Raw genomic sequence first — 21621 nt, 5'->3', positions numbered from 1 at the left:
TAATAAACTTCACAAGCATCTGCTGTTTTTCTACTAATAGTTTTCTAGTTACCTCAAGAAGTAAACCTTTGTAAAATATGTAGACAAATGTGAGCAACCCTTGATATTAAGGAATATAAGCTAGACTTCTTTGTTTCTACTATAATTTGCATCATGCTGTCTTATACTTTGTATGATCTCAGTAATTATTTATCAATAATACGAGAATTATCTATTCGGAACTTTAAAAATTGCTGTGTAAAGACTATTTCTAAAGTTGCAGCAATGGTTTTTCTCTGATTATCTTATTTCTGGATCTGTGTTATGAGCTCTGTGAGCAGACACTCGTGATTGTTTTTGTGAACGTGACCAACCCTTGATATCATCATACTTGATAAAGATAAATCTGGCAGCATCCTGTGGAATAGATTTGAGTAAGATGAGACTGCAGGCAGAGTGGAGATTACTATCTTGATCACTCTTTCCTTCAGACTCTCTACTGATTTAGTCATTTTTTTTTTCTCTTTAATCTGTTTTCTTCATGACTTTCTTGTTCTCCACCTACTTTGTATGTCATCATTTTCCAACATAGTGTCGATTATCTTCTAATATTTCCAGAAATCACTCATTTACTGTGTTTGACCCCTGATGCAAGAAAGTTAGCTTCATGGTGGCAGGGGTTTCCTTCTTTTCCTCCCTCCCTTCTTCCTTTCCCCTTTCCTTCTTTCCCTTTCCTTTTCTCTTTCCCTTCCCTTCCTCCCTTCTTCCCTTCCTTCTTTCCCCCGTCTCCCTTCCTTCTCTGTTTTCTCCCTTCCTTCTTCCCTCTCCCTCCGTCTCCTTTTCTTCTTCACTCCTTCATTCCCTTCCTTCCATCCATTTCTCTCTCTCCCTCTGTCTGTCATTTTTAGTTCTAGCTCTAGCTCCTTCTTTCTTTTAAATATAATTCTACCACTTTGAGTAGTCTAGCACATAATTGGTGTTCATTGTGTGTTTATTAAATAAGTGGACTCCCAAGACCTCAGTACTCTCCTCATTCCACACACTATATGACTGATCTTATAAATGCTCGTGGTTTCAGCTACATCTATGTCCAAATGGTTATTAAGAAATTTAGCTCCATTCAAGATTTCTTCACTAAATTTGAGATACTCTTAATCTCAATAGTTACAATACCATACTCATCATCTTTTCTCCAAAACTTGTTCTCCTATACCTAAACATCAACATCAAGTTAGATATTATGAGTCACCTTTGACTCTTGCATTCTTTTTTTATTTAGAGATGGTATCTCACTCTGTTGCCCAGGCTAGAGTGCAGCACAGTCATAACTCATTGCAGTCTCAAACTCCTGGGCTCAAGTGATCTTTCTGCCTAACCCTCTTGAGTAGCCTCTTCCATTTTTAACAGGAAGAGTCATCTTCAACCAATCCATCACCTAATCTTACTGATTCTACATCCAAAAGTTTTCTTTAATCTGCTTCCTATCATCGTATGTTCTATCTTAGTTCTCCTTTATATTGTCATCACCTACTGCCTAGGGTATTGTAACTGGTCCCCTTTCTTCAAATTCATACTCTGTACAACTCCTAGAATTATTTCTTTAAAATGAACTTTTGACAGTGTCACTTTCCAGTCTAAAACTACCTTAATGATTACCTTTTGTCAGGCCACGTGGTTCTCAATTAAACTGGTCCTTTACTCCTCTCCAGCTACATTTCCTATCACTCTGTGCCTCAGCCACCATTCATATTTCTCCACAGAGGATGCTGTTTCTCTACTCTATGCCTTTGTACCAGCTTTTTCTGAAATACGTTTCACCTTCCCCATTTGACTGGCTTACTCGTACTCATTCTTTATATATTTTCTATTTTTTTGGAGTCTCACTCTGTTGCCCAGGCTGGAGTGCAGTGGCATGATCTTGGCTTACTGAAACCTCTGCCTCGTGGGTTCAAGAGATTCTCCTGCCTCTGCCTTCTGAGAACTGGGACTACAGGTGCCTGCCACCATGCCCAGCTAATTTTTGTATTTTTAGTAGAGACAAGGTTTCACCATGTTGGCCAGGCTGGTCTGGAATTCCTGACCTCAAGTGATCCACCCGCTTTGGCATCCCAAAGTGCTGGGATTACAGGTGTGAGCCACTGCACCAACCTCTTACTCATTCTTTAAATTGCATCTCAGGCAGTAGCTCCTCCAGCCCCTTTTCTCCAAACTTTGGCTTGTGATAGATGTCCTTCCTTGGTGCTTCTAAAATGCACTTTGCAGATATCTGTAACCACACTTAGCATATTAGTAAATAATTATCTATGTCCCTTTCTACCTCTAAACTGTGAAATCCTTGAGGACAGAGACTGTCTTATTCTACTTTGTATTCCTGTTACCTAGCATAGGGCCTAGCAGTTGCTCAATATATGTTGTTTGAAAGAATAAATAAACAAATGAGGTATGAGGGATGCATTTTTGATTAGTGTAACCCTTTATATTAGGGAAGATATTTTCTGTAAGAGGCAGCTTGAAATGACACTGATCCTGGGGACTGGGAAAATTATATTTGGTAAGGGAAGAAAAGTAACTTAATCTCCCTGGACCTCAGTTTTCCCACTGATGAGATGATTATGTTCAACAGCATGATTTTGTTCATCCTTCCAAGTTTAAAATATTGTCTGCATCCTGGAGGCTTTTGGCACTGTATGGAGATATTTTGGTTGCTGTAATGAAGGAGAGTGCTACTGGTATCTGGTGGAGGTCAGGGATGCTGCTAAACATTCTACAGTCCACAGAACCAACCCCACAAGAGAATTATCTGGTGCCAGATGAGAAATTCTTGTTTTCTTCACTTATTCTGCCTTATATTTTTAATTACTGACAGATACTATACTATATGACTATTGTTTTTATTGCCTCTCTCTGACAAGAAGTTAAACTTTATGTGCAAAGGAAGACTTTTTATTTGTTTAGTAATTATGTGTTGAGTGAGTGAATAAATGTTCTAATGGTAAGATATAACAGTGCTTCGAAACTGTTAGTTAAAAGTTATGACATAGATCATTTACCCTTCTTTCATTTCTTATTTACAGGACTGGAGAATTGGGAAGCTTGATAGCCCCTTGTAATGCCAATTGTAACTGTTTGCGATCATATTATTATCCTGTCTGTGGAGGTGGAGTCCAATATTTTTCTCCCTGCTTTGCAGGCTGTTCAAACACAGTCTCACACAGGAAACCAAAGGTAGCTTATGTCTCCTACTTTTCCCTTAGTGAGGCAATGTGTTTGTGGGTTTCTATCTTGACTTCGCTAATGAGGTTATGCAATGCCTATTCTTGCCTTCCTGCTCCACTGCCTCCATTAAGCAGCCCATGATGTCTCCAACTGAAATGGATTCTTGTTCCTTCATGCCTCTTGCAGTTATTGTTGAAAACTCAATTTGGAAGTTACAAACATTTTAGCAACATCACTTTGTTGCAGTTGTGAAATATCTTTTACCTTTTCAAATTGTTTTATGGTCATCCCTCAGAATACATGGGGGATGGGTTCCAGGACCCCTGCATATACCCAAATATGCCATACTTAAGTCCCGCCGATGGCCTTGAAGAACTTGCTTTAAGTCAGTGCCTCAGTATATATGGGTTTTGCATCCTGCGAATACGTATTTTTGATCCATGTTTGACTGAAAAAAAAATCCGCATATAAGTGGACCAGTGCAGTTCAAACCTGTGTTGTTCAAGGGTCAATTTTATTTTTCCTTAAATATACTTTAAGATCTTTGAAGGCAAGAGAGTTTTCCTATTTTCACTAGGTACAGTTTATATAATAGAAACTTAGTATTTATTTGATGTACCATGAATACATTTAAAATATTCAAATCAATTTATTTTTAAATACAAATTCATATTTAATTCTGGATCTGAATACTAATCAATGTGCCTGGATGTTGTTTCTTTTTTGTATGGTTAAATAGTTTAAAAGAACTCAATGCAATTTTATTGTACTATATCTTAGAATCGAAATATTTCTAACCTTAGCTAAACTTAAGAGCCTTGGAAATAAATAATATTCAGATTATGAGTAGTACACAGTATATTATGCATTAGTAGATAATGTGATAACTTTAAAAGGATCTGAGGGAAATATATACTGTGGTATAAACAAAAACAATGAATAAGATGTGTAAGAGTTATATGACAATTTTGAATATTTGAATTTTTTTCTATATATATAACCAATAAACGCTATTGGCTAACTTTAATTAGAAGCGGATTATGACAAGGAGTTATTAGGAAGGGTTTTAGTTATGTAACTAAATATATATAGACACAAATACCATCCTGCACAGGGAAACAACACAGAAAATCTAATACCCAGAGCATACTTAAAATAGTTTTGGTTATTTTGATATGGTTAATTTAATATTTATATTTTTCACCAAATGCTAAGATAATTACTGTCTTACACAGCAAGTTGTCTTCTAGAATTTTTTGGAAAGAGCAAATGATTTTGACTTGCAAATTTTCTATTTGTCCTGACTTTTTTATGTCCAATCAGTCTGTGAAATAATCAATTGATTCACAATATTTTTTTCTTATGAAATATTTCAGATAGGCAATATACATTTATAATACTTTTAATAAACACCCATATACATTTGTTCACAGCAATACAGTTTTAATCTTATATTTCACACCAGTGACCCGAACTACAAAATCTGACCTTGACTAACTGCTATATTACAGGTGAATGAGAGTTGTAAAGTTTCATTAGGATAGAAAATACTGTTCTCAGTTTCTCTCCTTAAAATTTTAAAGGCTGAATTACCTCATTATTTGATATATCTGATTGCTGAATATGTAATAGTCAATTTTGGAGGGTCATCTGCATATTTGGTTTTCCTGAATTGGTACCAGAGGTCTTAGAATGGCTTTAGCACCAAAAAAAAAAAAAAAAAAAAAGTTTCTGGCCTTTCGAACAATGAAAGCACTGCTTCTCTTTGATATCTCTGGCTGTGCTCTGATTTCGTTAAGGCCTTAATGTCTAAAAAAGATTTACAGTAAGGATAAAGGATATGGAATGATGGAGTTGAGATGTAAAATGCCTTTAAGAAATAATTACTGTTGTAAGAAGCCTAGAATGTGCAAGATCACATAACTTATATTCCCATTAAATTGTTCTGTAAGTCAGTAATTACTATAGCAGGGTACAAGCTGAAGTAATGGCCACAAAAGTCAAATACAAGTAATTCCACATCATAAATATGGTTTGTTTCCACTTGTTTAATTTCTTAAGGGTTAAATATTCTCTCAGCATAATTTGTTGTATATGGATTAAAACACTATGAGAGTGTTTGCCATGTCTAGAGAATACCTAATTTACAATAATTTATTTTCTAAATAATCACTTTCATTGTTTTTGTGTCTAATATTTTTAGGTATATTACAACTGTTCCTGTATTGAAAGGAAAACAGAAATAACATCCACTGCAGAAACTTTGGGTTTTGAAGCTAAAGCTGGAAAATGTGAAACTCATTGTGCGAACCTGCCCATATTCCTTTGCATTTTCTTTATTATAATTATTTTTACCTTTATGGCCAGTACTCCTATAACTGTGTCTATCCTAAGGTATGTAGTATGTTGAGAAAGTTTCATTCCCAAGGCAACATGTTGATGGAAAGCAAATGGACTTGGGGTTCATTTGGGGTTCATATTGACCATTGATTCAATACCAATCAACCCTTACAAGATCATTAGTTCTGTGGCATTGGATAAGCGCCTCCATAGAACCCCAGATGTAGAAGATTTAAGTGATATGCACGTGAAAGTGTCTTCACATTGCCTGCTTGGCTTGTGCTTGGTGTTTTCTCTGCTTCTTTCATGAAACTTCAGCTGTGAGCTGGAGAAATGTTCAATTTTGAGTATCACAGAAATAAAATGCATTCCAATATGCCAGAATCAGAATGGCAGGCATTCTACCTTATGCATTAGGCACTGTGTCATTAAATCTTCCTTAAGCAGTGCTAATCAATAAGAAACTGGCTGTTACCTGTGTTGTTCACCTGTTTTATGTTTCCAGTTGCTCTTCTTCCTTCTATCCCACTGTACAAACACATTTCATACCTGTACATTTCATACCTGTCCTTCCATAGAGTCATCAGTCTTTGTATATCTTTCCTAATGAATTCTAACTTTTTTCTTTTTGTGTTCCTTAATATTTACTCATTACCTTTTCTTTTTTTTTTACTGTTTGATTTTTATTTTAAGCTCATGGGCACGTGTGCAGTTTTGTTCTTTTTGCTTAGGATAGCTTTGGCTTTTCTGCACTGAAGCCATTGGGTCCTGGGCTTTTCTTTACTGGCAGACATTTCATTACAGCTTCAATCTTGCTACTTGTTATTGGTCTGTTCAGGCTTTGGATTTTTCTTGATTCCGTCTTGATAGGTTGTATGTATCTTGGAATTTGTCCATTTCTTCTATATTTTCCAGTTATTGGCATGTTGTTGCTGATAGTGGCCACTCATGATCCTTTGAATTTCAGCAGTATCACTTGTAATGTGTCCTTTTTTATTTCTGATTTTATTTCTTTGCATCTTCTCCTTTTATTCTTAGTCAGGCTAAGGGTTTGTCAATTTTGTTTACTTTTTCATTGATCTTTTGTATTGTTTTCTTCATTTCAATTTCATTTATTTCTCCTCAGATCATTATTTCCTTTCTTCTACTAATTTTAGGTTTGGTTTCCTCTTGTTTTTCTACTTCTTTAAGATGTATCATTAGATTGTTTGAAATTTTTCCTCTTTTTTGATGTATAGCTATAAACTTCCCTATTAGTACTTCTTTTGCTATATCCCATAGATTTTGGCATGTTGTTTTCATTATCATTTGTTTCAATAAATTGTTCTATTTTCTTCTTAATTTCTTTATTGACCCACTGGTCATTCAGGAGTATATTGTTTAATTTGTATGTGTTTGCATACTTTCCAAAATTCCTCTTGTTATTAATTTCTTGTTTTATTCCATTATGGTCAGGGAAGATAACTGATATTATTTCAGTTTGTTTGAATGTTTTAAGACTTGTTTTGTAACCTAACATATGGTCAATCTTTGAGAATGATCCATGTGCTGACAAAAAGAGTATGTATTCTGCAGCTATTGGATGCAATGTTTTATAAATCTCTATTAGATCCATTTCATCTATAGTACAGATTAAGTCTGACGTTTCTTTCTTGATATTCTATCTGGAAGATCTGTCCAGTGCAAAACATGGGGTGTTGAAGTCTCCAGCTATTATTGTATCAGGGTCTGTCTCTCTCTTTAGCTCTACTAATACTTGCTTTGTATATCTGGGTGCTCCAGTGTTGGCTACATATATATTTAAAATTGTTATATCCTCTTGCTGAATTCACCCCTTTATCATTATATAGTGACCTTCTTTGTCTCTTCTTATAGCTTTTGTTTTGAAATCTATTTTTTTCTAGGTATAGTGACTCCTATTCTCTTTCAATTTCCATTGGCATGGAATATGTTTTTCCATTTCTTTATTTTCAGTCTGTGTGTATCTTTATAGGTGAAGTGTCTTGCTTGTTGGCAACAGGTCAATGGGTCTTGTTTTATCATCCATTCAGCCAGGCTGTGCTTTTTCACTGGAGAGTGTAGTCCTTTTAGTTTCAGTGTTATTGATAAAACAAACAAGTAAAAAGAAAACTATAAAAACTCTACACCTTAACTTTGTCCCCTGGCTTTTTATCCTTTTGTTGTTTCTATGTATATCTTATTGTACTATGTCTTCAAAAGTTGTTGTAATTATTATTTTTTATTGGTTCATCATTTAGCCTTTCTACTTAGGATAAGGGTGGTTTACACACCACAGTTACAGTGTTGTAATAGTCTGTGTTTTTCTTTGTACTTATCATTACCAGTGAGTTTTGTACCTTCAGGTGATTACTTCCTGCTCATTAATGTTCATTTTCTGATGGAAGTACACCCTTTAGCATTGCTTATAGGACAGGCCTGGCATTGATGAAATCCCTTGACTTTTGTCTGGGAAAGTTTTTACTTCTCCTTCATGTTTGAAGGATATTTTAACCAGATATACTATTCTAAGGTAAGAGTTTGGTTCCTTCGGCACTTTAAATATGTCTTGCCACTCTCTTCTGGCCTGTAAGGTTTCCACTGAAAAGTCTGCTGCCAGATGTATTGAGGCTCCACTGTATGTTATTTGTTTCTTTTCTCTTGCTGCTTTTATGATCCTTTCTTTATCCTTGATGTTTGAGAGTTTGATTATTAAGTGCCTTGAGGTAGTCTTCTTTGGTTTAAATCTGCTTAGTGTTCTACAACCTTCTCGTACTTGGATATTGACATCTTTCTCTAGATTTGGAAAGTTCTCTGTTATTATCCTTTCGAATAGACTTTCTTACCTATCTTTTTCTCTACCTCTTCTTTATGACCAATAACTCTTAGATTTTCCCTTTCGAGGCTATTTTCTAGATGCTGTAGGCATGCTTCATTGTTTTTTATTCTTTTTTCTTTTATCTTCTATGACTATATATTTTCAAAAAGCTTGTTTTCAGTCTCACTAATTCTTTATTCTGTTTTATCGGTTCTGCTACTAAAGAACTCTGATGCATTATTCAATATGCCAATTGCATTTTTCAGCTCCAGAATTTCCACTTGATTCTTTTTTTTTGTTTGAGATGGAGTCTTGCTCTGTTGCCCAGGCTGGAGAGCAGTGGCCATGATCTTGGTTCACTGCAACCTCTGCCTCCCAAATTCAAGTGATTCTCCTTCCTCAGCCTCCCGAGTAGCTGGGATGACAGGCGTACACCACCATGCCCAACTAATGTTTGTATTTTTAGTAGAGACAGGGTTTCACCGTGTTGGCCAGGCTGGGTCTCAAACTCCTGACCTCAAGTGATACATCTGCCTCAGCCTCTCTAAGTGCTGGGATTGCAGGTGTGAACTACCATGCCCGGCCAATATCATTTCGTCTTTTTGTGAAATATATCTGACAGAATTCTGAATTCCTCCTCTGTGTTTTTTGAATTTATTTGAGCTTCCTCAGCACAGCTATTTTAAATTCTCTGTGTGAAAGGTCATATATTTCTGTTTTTCAGATTAGTCTCTGATGGCATGAGCTCATTTGGTGAGTTCATGTTTTCCTAGATGGTGTTGATTCTAGTAGATGTTCTTCAGCATCTGGGTATTTAAGAGTTAAGTATTTACTGTAGTCTTCATTGTCTGGGTTTATTTGTAGCCGTCCTTCTTGGGATGGCTTTCCATATATTTGAAAGGACTTGGGTGTTGTGATTTTACTTGGATCTGCTTTAAGGGGCACCCTAAGGTCAGTAATGCTGTGGTTTTTGCAGAGTCTCTCTCTCTGTGTTCTGAGCCACCTAAAGCTGAAAGTGGAGTGATGCAAACACCTCTGTGGCCACCACCACTATGATTGCACTGGGTCAAACCTGAAACCAGCACAGTGTTGGCTCTTTCCCAAGACCTTCTGTAACCACTCCCTGGTTACTGGCTCTGCTTGCTTAAGGGCCTGGGGCTCTACAATCAGCAAGTGGGAGAGCCAGCCACGCCTGTGTCCTTCCCTTCAGGGTGGGGAGGTCCTACAGGCACTGGTGGGTCTAGAAGTGCCACCCAGAAGTCAGGGACTACAGTCAAAAACCTTAGAAGTGTACCTGGTCTATTGTATTACGGCTAAGCTAGCATGAAAACCACACAATGTAGTCCTTTCCACTCTTCTTTCCCCTTTGCAAAGGCAGACAAGCATCACCCCATAGGCACCTCCAACCCAGCTCACGAGGAGCACTGCCAGACTACCACCAATGTTCCCTTATGGCCCACTGCCTCTTTAAGTCAGCTTGTTGTGAATGCTGCCTGGCCTGGGACTCACCCTTCAGGGCAGAGGGCTCCCCACTGGCCCAGGACAGGTCCAGAAATCAAGTTCTGGAGTCAAAGAGTCAAGTTCTGGAATTGGGAACCCCAATAACCTGTTTGGTGCTCTACCCGCCTGTGGCAGTGATGGTACCTAAAGTGTAAGACAAAGTCCCCTTTACTTTTCCCTCTGCTTTTCTGAAGCAGAACGAGTTTTTCACCGTAGCCACCAAGCTGGTAATGTGCTGAGTCTTATCGGAAGCCAGCAAGTCTCAAGAGTTCTCGCCCAAGGCCCTCAATGTAGTACCTGGGTACTGGTGCTGGCTGTTCAGGCCCAAGGGCTCTTCACTTAAAAGGAGATGAATGCCGTCAGAACTGGTGTCTTTCCTTCAAGGCAGTGAGCTCCATTCTGGCCCGAAGTGTGTCTAGAAATGTTGTCTGGGATCTAAGGCCTCAAATGGGAGGGCCTCACAACTCTGACTGGTGCTCTGTCCTTCTGTAGCTGAGTTGGCATCCTAGATGCAAGACAAAATCCTCCCCACTCTTCCCTCTCTTCTCCTCAAAGTGGCAGGAAAGGGTTTCTTTTGGAACCTGCAGCTGTGCAGCCTGGGATTAGTGGAGGAGTAACACCAGGACTCCATTGTCTGTCCCAGCTGGTGTCTCAGTATGTCACGTGTGCCTCCAGTCCACTGTCTATGAGCCTAATTCAGCACTAAGACTTGCCCAAGAGTTGCAGTCCCTATGGTCTAGACTGCCTTTCAAGTTAACTTGGAGACACAGTACTGTAGCCCTTGGTGGTGAGTTGTTTTGTAAGCACTCAAGTTTGGACTGCTGCCTAGGAGATTACCCTCTGGCTAGGGCTGGTTTAAATGCTCCCTCTGTGGGCAGGTGTCAGGTGAGTTGGTCCTTTCCTTTCTGCTCTAACAGGACAGCACTGATTTTATTGCCTCACAATTGCTATATTCTCCCTCCCCACCCCTGAGAGTCTCTCTCTACTACACTACCACTGCCTGAGTTGGGGAGGGGTGGTGTCTGAGATTCAGGACTGTTTTGTTCAATATCTTCAGTGCCTCTTTCAGAAATATAAAGGTCAAACCACGTTTTATAAGTGCTCACCTGACTTTTGATTCTTGTTAAAGTGTTTTTCTTTTTTCTTTCTGTGTAGATAATTATTAACTTGGAGCTTTTCAATCCCTCATCTTGTGCCACCCTCTGGCTGTTTTAGCTATTCTGAATTTTTTTGTTGTTGCATATGAATTTTAGGATTGCTTTTTCAATTTCTGTGAAAGATGCTATTGGAATTTTGATGGAAATTACACTGAGTTCTGTAGACCACTTGATGTAGGATAAATATTTTAAAATATTTATTCCGCCAATTCATAAACAAGGGATATCTTTCCATTTATTTGTGGCTTCTTCAATTTCTTTCATCAGTGTTTTATAGCTTTCAGTGTACAAGTATTTTACCTCTTTGGTTAACTTTATTCCTAAGTATTTTATTTTTCAATGCTATTGTAAATTTTGTTGTTTACTTGATTTCTTTTGTTCATTGTTGGTGTATAGAAGTGCAACTGATTTTTGTATTATGATTTTGTATACTGAAATTTTACTAAATACATCTGCTAGTTGTAGTGCTTTTTTGGCAGGATCTTTAGTGTTTTCTACATACATGACCATGTCATCTTCACAGAGATAATCTTACTTTTACTTTCCAATTTGGATACCTTTTATTTTTCTTGCCTACTTGCTCTGGATAGGACTTGTAGTACAATGCTGAATAGAATTCGTGAGAGTGGGCATCCTTGTCCTGTTCATCTTAGAGGAAAAGCTTTCAGGTATTCATCATTGAGTATGATGTTAGCTGTGGATTTGTTATATCTGGGCTCTGTTATATTGAGGCACACTCTTATACATAATGTATTGATGACTTTCATGGAAAATATGTCTTGTGAATGAATACCCTTTCTCCTTTACATTTATTAAAATTAATAAAGACTAGTGACTCTTTGGTGTTATTTGCAATATTTTAGGTCAGATAACATTTTTCTTCTTTTATAATTCCAGGAAGATTAAACCATTTATAAGCTCTTACAAATACATTGTTTATATTGTGTTTACAACATTTACTTTTAATATAGGAATGCTAACCTCTTATAAATGTGAACTTGCTCAAAGAGTGAATATACTATTCCGCGTTTTTTGGTCTCATATGTATTTAATATTTCCAGGTGTGTTAATCACAGACAACGGTCCCTAGCCTTGGGAATACAATTTATGTTCCTTCGATTATTAGGTATGCCATTTCTCTTTATTCATTGCTAAGTGTCGGCTATTGTGGTTCAATAGTGTTATTGATTTTTTAATTTATGGCCTGTGACAAAAAAAATTATAGTGGAAGACTAGGCTACATCATTCTTGTTGAAGGAAGCCATTTTCCAATGTTTCAGATATAGGATTATTTACATATTGCATACTTTTAACCTACCTGCCTGGTTACCTGTTCTAACTCTATTGCAAATAAAACCTTAAAATGTGTATCATGTCTGTTTCAAATATAAAATATGATCATCAACACGTAATTCGTTTTCTCTCTGCTTTTGTCTCTATTTGTGACACTATTGTGTTACATTAGCAATTAAAAATGATGTTAAAATGTTTCAATAGCAACTGTGGTATGGATATTGTGACTAGTTAAGAATTATTGGAAGAAAGAATTTATACCAGAGAATTTTATAAAGTTCCAGATACAGGACAAATTACAAGAAAGGCAGACATAGTAAACATAATATTAAGATTATTTATTAAAACAAAAACAAAAAGTGAGCGCGTTAGAGATCACGTAGTCCAACTTGCCGATTTTTTCAGATGAGTAAATTAAGGTCCTGAAAAGTGCAGGGTTTTGCCCATAGTTACACAACTAGTAATATAAATGAAACTAGGAAAACGATTCCTAACTGTGAGCCTAGTATTCTGACTGTATCATGCTACAGGTCATGAAAGAACTGACTGGATGTAACTGAAATCTTTGCCTAAAAATTACTACCTCAAATAATTGGAAATTCCTTAGCTATATGGAAGTTGAGTACCTCATGGCTTCTTGGAGATGGTGGCGGGTATATAAGATAGTGATATTCCTAGATATGGTATTATAAGACTATATATCTGTATATACATACACTAATACATACAGAGGTCCATGTTAATTTATGTACACATGCACACCCACATAGATATAACATATACTGTAGTTCAACAGATTTATTTGTGCATCATGAATAATTTATTTTGATTTTTAAAAAGTATAATAGCTAATTTCAAAGGCACATTTATTCATTATATTAGAAAAGTGGTGAAATGAAATATTAACTGTTAGCCCAATATAGATTGGATATTTCTATTAAAATAAATACTTTTTTGAATTGATTAGAAATACATAGTAATTACATATAATTATTTTAGAATATTATATCTGTGCTTTATATTCCTTTGATTCATACATGAATTAATTTGCATGTGGACAGATGAATATCTATTTTTATTTCTATAAAATATATGTATGATCATGTATAAAAAGATCTGTAATTCTAAACTGTAATCTTTACCCTTGTGTATTTCACCCATAATTCTTTTAGGAACAATACCTGGACCAATTATATTTGGTTTCACAATAGACAGCACATGTATTCTTTGGGATATAAATGATTGTGGAATTAAAGGAGCTTGCTGGATTTACAATAACATCAAGATGGCCCATATGCTAGTAGCCATAAGTAAGTGGTGACTTCTTGATAATTTTAGAGTAAACTAAGAACTTAAAAAAAAAATCTCATTGTTGGTTACTTAGGTCATAGTTATTTTCAATTGTTCCATCCACATTGTTGAACCATCCAGTAGTCTTCCTGAAGCAGAGAACACTTATCACAGCATGTTATGAGAAGCTTTGAATGGATGGAGTCTGCAACGCTCAGTATTAAATACAAGAAAATAAAATTCTTGCTGTCATTATATCATACAGTATATACTTTTCTTTTAATAACTTATCTCAAACATTTTTGAAAAGTATACTTGAAAGGTAAAAGAGAATTCTGAGAAACTCCCTGGAATGATTGTCATCTAGGTATCTAGGTGTTGCAAACACGGACAGCTCAGGCAGGGAAGTATCTTTTGTCTCTAAGGCACATTGTGAGGAACGTTTTTATAGCTTAGAAGGTTAGCTGTGATGTTTAATTCTTTTTGCCTTTTGCAGTTTGTAATGTCTTGGTTAAACAATGAATGAAATTTAAGGCAAGATTAAGGAAGTAGAACAATGTATCTAGTTTATACTAGTAAAATAAAAGTTGAAATTTAAAATTTGAAAAATAACCTAAGAAACTAAAATATCTTAGAGAAATCCTGAACGTATGTATACATATGTATCTAATATAATGTGTGATTTTCATTGTGATTATTTTGACACAAGTATCAAGATAGGCTTATGATTACTCTTTACATGCATGTAAATCCAGAGTATACTTTCTGAGTTGATAGAGATAGAGTAATAGAATATTTCCTGAAGAAATATGTATAAATTCATATAGCACTTGGGGAGTAAGTATTGACAAGTATAAGCAAAATGAATCATCCCATTACTTTACTTGTTTTTAAAAACCATTTTTTATTCAATTTTTTAAACTATATATTTTTACCACAATCATGACTACATACGATGTTTTTATGTTTAAAATTTATTTAATTCGTTTTGTTTGTATTTTTTGGTCAAAGATATAGATAGATAACAAGTTGTTCATTTTCCTACTCAGTGATGAATGTGGGAATTCCCCCACAAAATACATAAAAATCTTAAAATTTTCAGAATGAAACAAATAAAAAAATATTGTAAGTTGTACCTATGTAACTAATCATTCTATAAATCTAGTAATGTCTAGATGAATGAGCATTCCTGTTTTTAAACAAAATATTAATAATCAACACAAAGAAACCAGCTACTGCAAGAACTATGCTGTGAGACCACATTGAATTTATCAGGCTGGCAATTATTAAATGCTTATACTGTGGTTGGAACTAGTTTAAATTCATATAACTTCATATTAAAATCAGATTTACTTGAAAATAAATCAAAGTTTGTGAAGTGAATCTTAATGTTTCATATTTTTAGCTGATAAGAAGAGTAGATTGGTTAAGTATTGAGTGTGATATTCTCCCACAGAGGCTTTCTCTTAAGAACTCCAAAACCTTTTTAATTTTTAGAATTATTTTCTATCCTGGACCAGAATGTTCTGTAATTTATTCAGGTTCAAGAATGTTACAAACTACTTTCCCTCATTATTGACTTTTGGTTGCTTGCAATTTTTTATAGATATGATATTGTGTTAACAAATTTATTTATTTATTTTTGAGGCAAGGTTTCTCTCTGTCACCCAGGCTGGAGTGCAGTGGTGTGATCTCAGCTCACTGCAACCTCCACCTCTAGGGGTCAAGTTATCCTCTCACGTCAGCCTCCCAAGTAGCTGGGACTACAGGCTCATACCATCATACCTGGATATATTTTGTACTTTTTTTGGTAGAGACAGGGTTTCCTATGGTGCCCAGCCTGTTCTCAAATTCTTGGACTCAAGACATCCACCTCTCTCAGCTTCCCAAAGTACTGGGATTATGGGCTTGTGTTAACAAATCTAGATTGTGGCCCAATTCCTATTTAGTTCTATACAACACTTATTTTACCAGAATGCACAAGCATAACCAAGAATAAGTTAATTATTGTACTCTATTACTGCTTAGAAAGAAAATAGATACTACTGCCTTGAATTGTATACAAATATTTTTTCTTTCCCCTTAAAGTTTCAAAAATTTTAAACATAGAACTCTAATGGTTATGTAATTATTCTCTTTGAAAATGTTCTATTCATGAAGATTTTTCTCAGTGATAATTTTTATCATAATTAAAAACAAAAACCATGACTAATTTTTTTTTTTACTTAGGTGTTACTTGTAAAGTGATCACCATGTTCTTCAATGGATTTGCAATCCTTTTGTATAGACCACCTCCACCAGCCACAGGTGTGTCATTTCATAATGAGAATTCAGTTGTGACTAATGTTTTAGCAGAACAGGATCTCAACAAAGTAGTAAAAGAAGGGTGAAATGAGAAAAGAGAAGACTGTTTTACACCTGGAAAATTTACCTCGATTTTTAAGAACAGACGTTGCCGTGACAACATTATCTATCCAATATGGACAATCATATTTACAAAATTGATGTTTTCATAATCAAATGTATTTTTTTACATATGTAGTTTTTGTTTTATGCAAGAAACAGACCTGTGCCTTCAAAGCCCTCCAAAAGCCTCAAAACACAGCACACACACACACACACACACACGAACACACACACACACACTTATTTCCCATTCCCATTGTCTAGATATGAAATCCTCAAGCAATAACAAGAAAAAAGGCCCACAATTATAAAAGTTTACATTTAAAAAACAATGATGTTTCTATCCCCATTACAACTTGTTTAATTTTAAGTTTCATTGCCAATATTTTGAGCTTAGAACATTTATGGTATAAAAATTTAAACTAATCAAAGTTGTGTGATGATTTCCAGGAATTATTATTGAAAGCCTATGAACTTAAAACCAGGTTTGTCACATAATTTGTTTTTAAATTTATGTATACTAGTCTGGCCTTTCTCAAATTATTGAACTATTAGAATATGTTAGTTATCATCCTTGTGTCTTGGTATATAGTGAATACAGAAACATCAGCATTGTATACACATAGTTTCACTTTAACTCAAGAATTCCAAGAGGTAATTTGTTGATATTACAATGTTTAACACATCTATGATTCTGTGATAGTATTATTCAATTACATATATTTCAGAGGAAAGTACCAGTCAGTAAAGAAAAATGCCAAATAAACATGAAACTATTGATCAATACTTATATACCTTTAATTTTTCTTACTTGAAAAGCCAATCACTTAACACATTACTCATAGCGCCTAAAACAGTGCCTTGCATAGTGTAGTCATCTATTATTGTTGTTTAATTAAAACATTAAACCCTACCCTTTAACTCAGCAGTCCCCAACATTTTTTGCATCAGGGACCAATTTTGTGGAAGACAATTTTCCCATGGGGGAAGAGGGTATGGTTTTGAGATGAAACTGCTCCACCTCAGACCATCAGGCATTAGTTAGATTCTCGTAAGGAGAGTGCAACCTTGATCCCTTGCATGTGCAGTTCCCAGTGGGGTTTGCACTCCTATGAGAATCTAATGCTACTACTGATCTGACAGGAGGCGGAGCTCAGGCAGTAATGCTCACTCACCTGCCTCTCAGCTCACCCACCTACTGTGTGGCCTGATTCCTAACAGGCCACACACAGCTCAGAGTTGGGGACCCCTGCTTTAACTGATGCATTGATTTAATAAAGTATTTTACAAGCCTGATAATATTATAACCCTATTTATACAGGTGCTATTTATGCCAACTTTGCTGAGAATATGGAGGGTATAGATGAGTGAACATCAACAAACATAACTTCTACCATGGTTAAGAATTTTACTTAAGAAAAGTATTGAAGTTCAAATCCAGATATTATTACATTTGAAATTTTTATAAGGGTTATTAATTTAATAAAATTCATTATCAGGTTTCCCGTATAAGCTTTCTCCTAGGTTAGTTTTCCACAAGCATTGTTTTATATACACTGTAATAAGGATAACACAAGCCTAGTGTTAGATCTTGTAGGAAACCAATATTAGAAACATTAGAAATTTGCAGAATTTAAGAAATTTGCAGAATTTAAGAAATTATGTTTTGTGGTAATCCGTGGCCAAGGATGATAGAATGTAGTGCAATTGTAAAGTGAAATTCAAGGAGAAGGAATGAGAAGTTAGTCAAGCAAGCACATTTGAATATTAGAGAAGGAGAGGAGCTGTGGGTCAGGAATCAGAGAGACCTGCTAAAACCAGACAGATATAAACACCAAAGACGGAAGCCAAATAGGTAGCCAAAAATCCAGATATTTGAGAAGCAGGAAATTTATAGCAGCCAAAGAAACAGGGCAAGATGGGCAGGTGAACACACATGATACCTCAGTTGACAATCTCCCGCCCACCAAGCTAGACACAGTGTAAATGCTGCTTCCTGTTGGAGCCCAGAAAAAAGGAAAGTTTAGGCTTTCTGTGTCCCATGTGTGGAAGCAGGAAATTGGATTGAAGACTTTCATAGTTGTAAAATAAAGGCAAATCCTGAGGAACTCACTGATAGAGATGTGAAATGACAGTAAGGAAGAAAACAGAATAACTATACAAATATGTTAGTCTAGGGCCACTTAATTTAGAGGAAGAAAAAAAATCACCTCATCCATAGAAATAGTTTGATAAACAGGTGACTAAATAATTGGCATTTATAAAGATTCTTAGTTATCAAGGGCTGCATCGTATTTTATATATTCAGTTTTATAAGGTGATACTTTTTAAATAAGCTTTTTATGAAAATGGTTAAACTGAACATAATTTTGGTTCTTAAAAGGAGTCCAGAGCTTTTATATATAACGTACATATTTTAAAAGAATACCTCCTTTACAACAGGGTTTTATAGACACTACCATAATTTATGATCATGTTTTTTACTTTAGGGTTCACCTAGATCATATGAGTTGTTATGATACTTCTAGAACAAAATTATTCAAAATGTATTTTTTGTAATTTATGATTTTTAAGTAAGATTGACTTATAAATTGACATTGTAATTTTGTACATAATTGGATATATATGTTAAAATTTAACATTTAGATTTATTTAATTGTAGAAAATATATGTGGAAAGAACTGTATGCATTTGACTTTGCTATGTAAATTGGAGGAAAACAAAGTTTTAGATCCATTTTCTTTCAAAATTGTCTTTATTGTAAAGTATGCAAAATATATATTCATACCATTTATTAAATCAGAGTGTTTATTACAAAATTGTCATGTTTGAGCTTATTAAATGACATAGGTTTGAAAATTGGCTTATCTCTGTGAATATAAGCATATTTTATGGATGGGAAAGGGAAATTAGTATTACTTTTGAACTTGGTGAATGTATTAATAATTTGATCCAGAGATTTCTTGTATCTCAACAGATGTTTTTAATTCAATACAAACCACATTTATTATGAAATATATATTAGGAAAATTCTCTTACGCAAGTTTCTATATATGACAGATTAATATATAAGATTTATATGAGTAGGACACATTTTACAGATGGTTTATTTTTAAAATATCTGATAAAAAAGTGTGGGATGTATTCCTCTCAATTTATTATAATAGTAAAATATTTTAAGGAAATACTATTAGATATTAATTTGAAATATAATGTTCTTTTCTCCCTAGGCTCCTTCAGCTTTTTTTTCAGTAAAGTCCAATAAACACTAACTTTTACAGCACATATGAGTAATCAAAAATAGGTGAAAGACAATCCACTTTGAAAAACTCAGTAGGTAAATTGTACTATAACATTTTAGTGCTTCAGCTAAAATTAATTTAGCTTTTAAAATTATCAAGAATTGATCATTTTTTCTTTTCAAATTTAGTGTGTCTGACTTTCCATTTAAAAATTTATTTTGTGACTTTGTAAAATAGTACACATAAAATTCCTCTATAAGCTTTCCCTAGTGTTAATATTTTAAAAATCCATAGAACAATTACCTAAAACTAGAAACAATTACAAATAAATTAGCATTGGCATGATGCTATTAATTAATCTACAGATTTTATTATAATTTTGCCAATCATAACACTAGTGGTGACAAGGACAGGAGGCTGAGAAATTCTGGGCAGAAGAGAGAGGGTCCTGGTAAAGGCCCCACCCTCAAGTCTGGAACCACAGCCCAAAGTGAGAACATGCATTCCTGTTTTCCTACTCAAATGTTGCCTTTTCCAAAACTACCCATGGCCCACTCCACCCCGCATCCTGTGCCATCCCAGGCTCTGCCAGTAGAGTAGGAGAGGAGAAGATGAAAAGCAACTGGACATTGGAAACTATGGTTTGGGGTTGGAGAGAAGAAGTCCAGGCCGCTGGACTTTGGGAAAAGATCACCTTCCTGCTCCATCCGTTTTCTAGCTCCCCTTCCGGCTGAGAGCCACTTTCATAGGCAATGAAGTCCTTCACATTCACCACCCTTCAATTTTTTCATGCAACCTGATTTTTCCTGGATGTTGAACAACAGCTCAGGTGCCACAGGTGTGAATGCTAAAGGCTATCACTCTGACACTCTGCCCTCACTGGTGGAGAGCAACTGCCTCACGCCAAAAGACAGAGGGCCTACTGAGCTGTTTCACACTTAAGCCGTCAGCAGACAGCAAAGCTAAAAGAACACTGTAAAGCATGCAACTGGGGCTTCGGGGGTCGCAGGTACTACCCATTAGATGCTTCCATGGGGCCTGCATGGAGTTTCCCTTTGGTGCCCAGAAGCACTCACCCTGGCTCCTGCATCCACTCACTTATGTGCTCTCTTCCACAAGGGGTTGAGCACAACAGGTTCTACTGAGTGGAGTTTACACCTGCTGGCACCAAAGCAACCAGCTAGATCCAGTGCCCACACTCCAGTTCCTGCCTGCAAAGGGATCAGGGAAATTTCCTGCTTCAGCGGTCTTTATCTGATCTGAACCCAGTCAAGGATCCCATGTTAAATATATTTATTACTGCTTCTTAATCTCTTCCAATCTGGAATGGTTCCCCAGTCTTTTTTCTTCATGATATATTTCCTCTTTATTTCTATGTGTCCAATAACTCTAAACTTCAGTGGCTTAAAACAGGAAACATTTCTTATCCTACCATTTCTGTGTGTCAGGATTTCAGGAGCAGCTGTGCTAAGTGGCTCTGGTTTGAAGTTTCTCAAGAGGTCTCAATAAAGATATTGGCTGGGGCCGTAATCATCTGAAGGGTTCTCTGGGATTGAATAATCTGCTTGTAAGAAAGCGTGCTCACATGTTTGTTTGAAAAAGAACTTCATTCCTCAACATGTGAGCCTCTTCACAGGTCTGGTGACATGGCAGCTGACTGCCCCCAGGGTGAGTGAGAGCAACCAAAACTGAAATCACAGTGTCTTATATGATTTAATTTTAGAAGTGACATATCTTTTCTACCACAGTCTACTGGTCATACAGGTGACCTTAGTAATCTTAATTCCAGCTGCAAAGTCCTTAAAAGAATTTAAAAGAACTTTGCAGTAAACTACAACGCCTTGATTCATATACTTGGTTGAATACTCCAGAGAGGAGAAGACGTCTTTACAATTCTGCCTACCATGCCTGGTATAGTGTGGGAAGAAAAGACAAAAGGTGAGTACCAAGAGGCATGAATATTGTGATTATCATTGGGATGATATTGGGGGCTGGCTACCATATATTACTTTGACAATTTTGAAAAGGATTGGCCAATTATTTTGTAGAGTATCTGTTTGGATTAGTCTGATGTTTTCTCATGATTATGTTAACATTATACCTTTTATTTTTCAAAAATGATATATTCTTCTCAGAGCACATATTAGAGAGTACATGTTGTCTAAATATGATAGAACTTTGATCACTTGGTTAAGGTATGTATCTGCCAGCAATAACCACTCTAATTTTATTTTCTCCTGCGTTATTAATAACTAGCTCTTGAAGGGATACTTTGAGAGCATGCAAATATCCTGTTTCTCAGCAAACTTTCCACTAATTTTAGCATCCATTTTTGATTCTTGCATGCTTAATGTGGTTTTTGCTAATAGTGATTTTCTGTATT

The 21621-nt window shown here is 35.6% G+C and overlaps 1 protein-coding gene across 1 annotated transcript in view; it reads left to right on the top strand.

The window, feature by feature from the left end:
- SLCO4C1 (solute carrier organic anion transporter family member 4C1) overlaps positions 1-18808 on the top strand; it is a 64743-nt gene extending 45935 nt beyond the window's left edge. The window contains exons 9-13 of the mRNA XM_031666326.1: positions 3054-3204; positions 5399-5589; positions 12069-12133; positions 13473-13610; positions 15820-18808. Of these exons, the coding sequence (XP_031522186.1) occupies positions 3054-3204; positions 5399-5589; positions 12069-12133; positions 13473-13610; positions 15820-15980 (706 nt within the window). The 3' untranslated portion in view covers positions 15981-18808. The remainder of the gene's footprint in view (positions 1-3053; positions 3205-5398; positions 5590-12068; positions 12134-13472; positions 13611-15819) is intronic.
- The last annotated feature ends 2813 nt before the right edge of the window (positions 18809-21621 follow it).

This window comes from Papio anubis, chromosome 5, assembly GCF_008728515.1.
Source record: "Papio anubis isolate 15944 chromosome 5, Panubis1.0, whole genome shotgun sequence".
Taxonomy (NCBI): domain Eukaryota; kingdom Metazoa; phylum Chordata; class Mammalia; order Primates; family Cercopithecidae; genus Papio; species Papio anubis.
Note: the sequence above shows the minus strand (reverse complement) of the source record. Positions and strands in the feature narration are given on the sequence as shown.